Source organism: Miscanthus floridulus, chromosome 17 (genome assembly GCF_019320115.1).
Source record: "Miscanthus floridulus cultivar M001 chromosome 17, ASM1932011v1, whole genome shotgun sequence".
NCBI lineage: Eukaryota > Viridiplantae > Streptophyta > Magnoliopsida > Poales > Poaceae > Miscanthus > Miscanthus floridulus.
Window position 1 is genome coordinate 31,303,283 of NC_089596.1, and position 6,857 is coordinate 31,310,139.

Sequence of the window (6,857 nt, forward strand, 5' to 3'; positions counted from 1 at the left end):
TTTGATAAACTAGGTTAGCACTTAAGGTTTTATCAATTCACTAAAACCAAACTAGAGCTTTCAGGAACTAAGATGGCATAATCAAACAAGTTTGAGGACCTAAATGAGCGATTTGCATGTTTAGGGATGATTGTGATGAAACATCCGAACAAGTTCGATGATCTAAACGAGCCATTTGCATGTTTAGATATTGGGATGATACGACCGAACAAGTTTAACAACCGCTAGTGCACTTTACTCTTTTTCTTATGTATTTAGACATAATGTAGGTAAATTGCAAAAGTTAAGTGCCTAGAAAAGTCAAAACACTTTACAATTTGAAATGGGTGGGAGTATAATATAAGCAGTATATATAATATATTCTACATTTTCTATTTTAATAAAATTAATATATTTCTGGTTCCAAAACATGCACACGTGTAGTGTTAAAAATTTATTCTCTGGCAAATCCACTTTATTACTCTCCAAACCTCAATCAAACAAATAAACATGCCGTAATGATGCCCTTCTTGAAAAAGTAAAGTCATTCTCAGCTTCTCTTATGCAATTTGGGATAAACATGTGTAGGACTTCTTTTATGAAGGACTAAAACAACTTTGATAACCTGCCATAACAATGTTCATTTTTAAAAGAGCTAAAGAAGAATATCACAAAAAACAAAGGACTTGGAAGCAATATAATGGTCAACTCAATTTTTCGCCAACCCCTTCCTCGGTCCCTCTCTAAAAAGTCTGGTCTAAGTTGACACCAGGATGCCATTTGCACTATTGGAGTCATTGCACGGCCGGCAGCCTCTTTCTTTGGTTGCGGCGGCCGGCGGCTCCCTCTGCTTGCAGCCTCCTTAAATAGTTAAATTAACTTCAAGTTTGATGGCTGCGTGATTGACCAATGGGGCCCGTGGGTCACCCTCCCTCGCCGCATTCCCGTTGCTGAGGCCGCCAGCCCGCCATTCTCTCTTCGTCATATGTCCACGTGATTAATGGCTACCCGGGTCAAAACAAAGAGGGGTTTTCGGTATTTTTCTATTCTATTAATATAACTGGCCACACGGGCCAAGTGACCCCATACACCGGGGTATACAGTTTTTCGTAAATACGGACCGTGTAACACTTTCTGGGCATGGGAATCACCGGACATGCAAATTTAATTGCTAATTTTTTTTTCATTTTAAATTATAAGTAGTTTTAGCTCTTCTAAGTATATAATTTTTGTTATGTATCTTAATATCTAAACATAATATATATTTAGACACTTTTGGACATGGGAATCACCGGACATGCAAATTTAATTGCTATTTTTTTTCATTTTAAATTGTAAGTCGTTTTACGACAAACATCAGTTGCCTTAAAGGCAGAAAATTTATTGCTAGGCATCGAATTGAATTTATCCATGCTCTGCCTTGCCAAAACATATATACTCGGACTTACAATATCCTAACCCGCATGAGGCATGGCAATAATTCATTTTTTGGGGAAAAAAGTATTTGTTGTCAACACGCAACGCGAAGGATGACGAACGAGATTTGGATCACGATCATGATCATTGCGTGGTGATATTCCAATAAATTCCTTTCTTTTCCTATAATTCTCTTTCTATTTTATTCCATTTTATTTACTTGCCTTCCGGTGTCTCCATGCGGTGATTATTTGCCTGCCGGTGATTCCGTGAGTTTTATTTCATTTTTATTTACTTGTCTTTCAGTGTCTCCATACGATGATTATTTGCCTGCTGGATATGGATCACATAAGATGTGGTGATTATTTGCCTGCCGGATATGGATCGCATGGGTGTTTTGGTTTTGCTGGGTAGATGTTGACAATCTATATGTTTTAGTTGTGAGATATCTAAATATAATATATATCTAGTTGCATATAAAAAAGTATGTTCTTAGAAAAGCCAAAATGACGTGTAATTTAGAACGAGGTATGTGAAAATGGCAGCTAAATATTGTTCCCTCTGTATTACAATTATAAATGTATTTTTGTATAGAAAAAGATCAAAACTTGACAAATTTTGACCAGCGATTAGTCAAATTGTAGAGTTTAGGACATAAAACTTAAATCAAAAGATTTGTATTCAAAATGGCTCTAAGATGACATTGATTGTTTACCAAAAGGTAACATATTGTAAGAGAAACTAATAATTAAAATCTATTTCATATGATTTTTTTTTTCTAATCATAATATGCTTATCATGCAGTGAGAGAGTAATATATATTAGTTCTTGTCAAATGCAACTATACTGTTCTCGCCAAATTGTACAGCGTGGAACTGTCCATATTGAAATAATGATCACCCTAAAGATTTTCAAGAACATTTTTTATATTTATTTTTTATTAGATGTACACGATATATAGGATTCGTGTAATGCCGCGGTTGGCATTAAATCATTGATAAACAAATGGTCTATTTGTCTAATTCTCAAAATTATTTCACAAAGAATATGAAGTGTTCAATAATCTATCTAATTTTTCCAACTAATGTTGTGAATGGCCCTAAAATACCTTCTCTTATAAAGATAAATAAACAGATCATAAGATAGGTAGGAAATACCATTAGTAAAGTATGATTAAGGTAACTCCACAATGGTAAGCTAGAATAAGCATCAATCGAATCTGCCAAATCATTTCACAAAGAAGTTTGAAACGTCCAGTTTTTTCTTTTATATATAAAAATAAAAAAATAAATAAAGAACAAACAACGGGAGAAAAAGGCGTGAGCTGAGAACCCGAGGGCTGAGAACCCACGCGCTCTCCAACTCCGATACCGAAAACGCCGACTCCTCTGTTTTGTCCTGCACGCGGTCGCCGCAGCGCAAACGCAGCTCTTCGTCCTGCCACCGCCCAGACGCCCCGGCTTCGGCTATATAACCCTGCACCCGATTTGCCGCCTTCTCACAGCAATCCCAAGTCTCATCAGGAGTAAATACAATAATTAGTAGCACTCCTCGCTCTCCCCATCAATTCCGGCGAATTCAGTAGTCGGACAGCGCCCCTCGTCCAATCGATAGGTCAGTCCGCCGATCAACAGTCCCGAGCTTGCTTGCTTGCTTGACTGCGACCGATGGAGACCGCCACCGTCGTTGTCGCTCCGGCTCCGGTGGCCATCACCCAGCCACCGCAGCACAAGCTTATGGAATTGAAGCCTTCCTTTGCCGCCGTGGCGAAACCATCACCGGCGAGGAAGGCCAAGCCGGCCAAGAAGAAGCTCGCCGGCGGCTGTGGCGGGTACGTCCTTGAGGACGTCCCGCACCTCACCGACTACCTTCCCGAGCTCAAGGTGAGTCCCAAGTTAATTCATCTAATCATCTTTCTTGACAAAGATTGCTTTAGTTAAACAGATGGATTGCTTTAGCTCATGTTCTTGATTCTTGTTCATGTGCAGAGCTACCCGAATCCCCTGCAAGACCACCCTGCCTACTCTGTTGTCAAGTAAGCAATCCGACGAATTATTGTTCTACCGTCTTCGATTTCTTGTTTCTTGTTGAAATAAATTAAACAAATCCGGCTTGCTCCGACCGCGCAGGCAGTACTTCGTGAACCCGGACGACACGGTGGCGAAGAAGATCGTGGTGCACAAGAGCAGCGCCCGCGGGACGCACTTCCGTCGCGCCGGCCCGCGTCAGCGCGTCTACTTCCAGCCAGACGAGGTGACGGCGGCGATCGTCACCTGCGGCGGCCTCTGCCCTGGCCTCAACACCGTGATCCGCGAGCTCGTGTGCGGCCTCCACGACATGTACGGCGTGACCAGCATCTACGGCATCGAGGGCGGGTACAAGGGGTTCTACGCGCGCAACACGGTGGAGCTGACGCCGCGCTCCGTGAACGACATCCACAAGCGTGGCGGCACGGTGCTGGGCACCTCCCGCGGCGGGCAGGACACGGCCAAGATCGTGGACAGCATCCAGGACCGCGGCGTGAACCAGGTGTACATCATCGGCGGCGACGGCACGCAGAAGGGCGCGGCGTCCATCCACGAGGAGGTGCAGCGGCGCGGCCTCAAGTGCGCCGTGGTGGGCGTGCCCAAGACCATCGACAACGACATCGCCGTCATCGACAAGTCGTTCGGCTTCGACACCGCCGTGGAGGAGGCGCAGCGCGCCATCAACGCCGCGCACGTCGAGGCCGAGAGCGCCGAGAACGGCATCGGGGTCGTCAAGCTCATGGGCCGCAACAGCGGCTTCATCGCCATGTACGCCACGCTCGCCAGCCGCGACGTCGACTGCTGCCTCATCCCGGAGTCGCCCTTCTACCTCGACGGCAAGGGCGGCCTACTCGAGTTCGTGGAGAAGCGCCTCCGCGACAACGGCCACATGGTCATCGTCGTGGCCGAGGGCGCTGGCCAGGACCTCATCGCCAGGAGCATGAACTTCGCCGACACCCACGACGCCTCCGGCAACAAGGTGCTCCTCGACGTCGGGCTCTGGCTCTCCCATAAGATTAAGGAGCATTTCAAGAAGAAGCCCAGCTTCCCCATCACCCTCAAGTACATTGACCCGACGTACATGATCCGCGCCGTGCCGTCCAACGCCTCCGACAACGTCTACTGCACGCTGCTGGCGCACAGCGCCCTGCACGGCGCCATGGCCGGGTACACCGGCTTCACCGTAGCGCCGGTCAATGGCAGGCACGCCTACATCCCCTTCTACGTAAGCCCCCTCAAATCCAAGTAGCTTTTTTTCACCATGAAATTTCTACTCTCCCTGCAGTAGTGAACTGACCTTGTCTGTCCGGCCATTGAATTGAATCTTGCAGAGGATCACCGAGAAGCAGAACAAGGTGGTGATCACGGACCGGATGTGGGCGCGGGTGCTGTGCTCGACGAACCAGCCGTGCTTCCTGACGCACGAGGACGTCGAGGGGGCGGCGCTGGACGAGGAGGAGCCGCACATACCACTCGTCGAGGGCGAGAACGCCTTGGTCAGGAACCCGTCCATGTGCAGCGGCAATGGCCACCTCTGCAGTGGCGCAGCCTGAAGGCGCAGGGACAATTCGTTCATATGTTTATGCAAATTGAAAAACTAAGGGTCCAAATGTGGTTGTGATGTAGGATTTCTTGGTAGCTTCCTTTTGTTCATTCTTTGGATGATGTTGTAAGATGTGTACCAAGTATTGGCAAGAGGAGAATAACTTTTTCTGCGCTGAATCTATCCAGCAGCCTTGCTTCAACTTATCAGGCAGGAAAAATGCTCTGGTTTGTTTTTCACGCTACTATCTTCCCGCATAATCTGCAGCATTGTGACGGCTTGGTGACAGTGCTCACTTGCACAACAGAACTTGACACAATTTATCGGCAAAACAGAGCATCGAACATAAAACAAAACAAAAAATCCATGTAATTCTGCAATACTGTATTCTAGTTTCGATCCTGCATATAGCTGTATAATTCATTGTATTTGCAGTTTAGTATAACAAAAAATGAAGCAACTCTACAAATTTTACAAGCACCTTGACATAGTTTTGCTGGGTATTTTCAACAAATGAAATTCATCCTGTCGATTCCATCAAAAGCCATTATCTGTTTCTTCCGCCAAATCCAGCAGCAAAAAAGGAGCAGTTTATTTCACGGAACATTCAACTCTTAGCAAAAGTAGAATGTTGACCAAACGATGTAGAGCCTGAGAAAAGATAAGCAAGATGTGACAGAACCGCTCAATTTATACAAGATCAAGTACGGTTGTCCCCGCTAACACGTTGACACACCCATACTTTCACTCATATAAACCCGGTAGTCCGCCGAGTGTCCCGAAAGACCTCGGTAAATCAACATCACAACCAAGATCGCGTGATTAAGCAAATACACATCACATACATCGAGTTACAGCGAAAATAATATTACAAAGGGGTTAACAAATAATAGTACAAGTTTGGGTTTCAAAACTGATTAGTGAAAACAACATAACTTTCAAATGATTACATTAATATAAGTTCCAAATATATGGCTAGCATAGTGACATCATCCGACAAAAGCATATAGATGAGAATTAAGTATAGAATCACCGAGCCCACCGGTGGTTAGCCACCATTATCAACAGGTCGAGAACATCATCTGCAACAAGGTGGGATAAACCCTGAGTACTCGAATGTACTTAGCTAGACTTATCCGTCGGAAACCAAAACAAATGACACCAAGGATCATGCAAGGCTTTCTTTAGTGGGCTAGCTGACTTGTTTGCGAAAAGCATAAGCTATCATGAAGAAACCATTTTAAGTACTTTGCATCATCTTTGTTATGACCTATCCATCTAGGTAAGCACCTGTACTATAGCAATCACTTGATTAACCAATAACATCCAGTTACCAATTTAGATTTAGCATATCCCATACCATCCAGATAACCATCATTGTTCCATAATAATTACTACGATGCAGTAACTCGAGTCAAGTGCTCACTATCCAAGAGCGATGGTGATTCGAATCGATTCCTAACCAGCTGGTGATTTATTCCTTACACAAACCTCATTCACCCGCTAAAGTGAGATATTGATCACCGAGTCAACTATCCAGAAATCTCGAGTTTGCCAGGAACCACATGTACCCGGGGGCCGACCGACTGCACTTTGGTCTTATCATCTCGCCCCCGTGTCCTACCACACCTGCTCCGGCACAGTGCGCTGTGGGCAATCTACTTGGCCCGAATAATCTCCCAGCTTCGCGGTCGGAAGGTACTTTATCCGGCTAGCTAAATGTAAGGCATGCGTTCAACATGACTCGAGGCCCAACAACGGTCGGTCCTTAATCGACACAGACGGAAACTAACAGCACCCCAGAACCCTGTCTGGTTGCCTCCAACTTTTCCGTCCGGTCTCTAATTATCCATCACACATAGTTAATTCCAGGATATCATTCTTTCCATAGC

General features: G+C 45.1%; 1 protein-coding gene across 1 annotated transcript; it reads left to right on the forward strand.

Annotated features, from left to right (window-relative positions):
• The first annotated feature begins 2,926 nt into the window (after positions 1-2,926).
• LOC136517985 (ATP-dependent 6-phosphofructokinase 6-like) lies at positions 2,927-5,133 on the forward strand. The gene is made up of 4 exons (XM_066511643.1): positions 2,927-3,278; positions 3,384-3,430; positions 3,525-4,647; positions 4,754-5,133. The coding sequence occupies exons 1-4, from the start codon at positions 3,063-3,065 to the stop codon at positions 4,973-4,975; spliced, it is 1,608 nt and encodes a 535-aa protein (XP_066367740.1). The 5' UTR covers positions 2,927-3,062; the 3' UTR covers positions 4,976-5,133.
• The last annotated feature ends 1,724 nt before the right edge of the window (positions 5,134-6,857 follow it).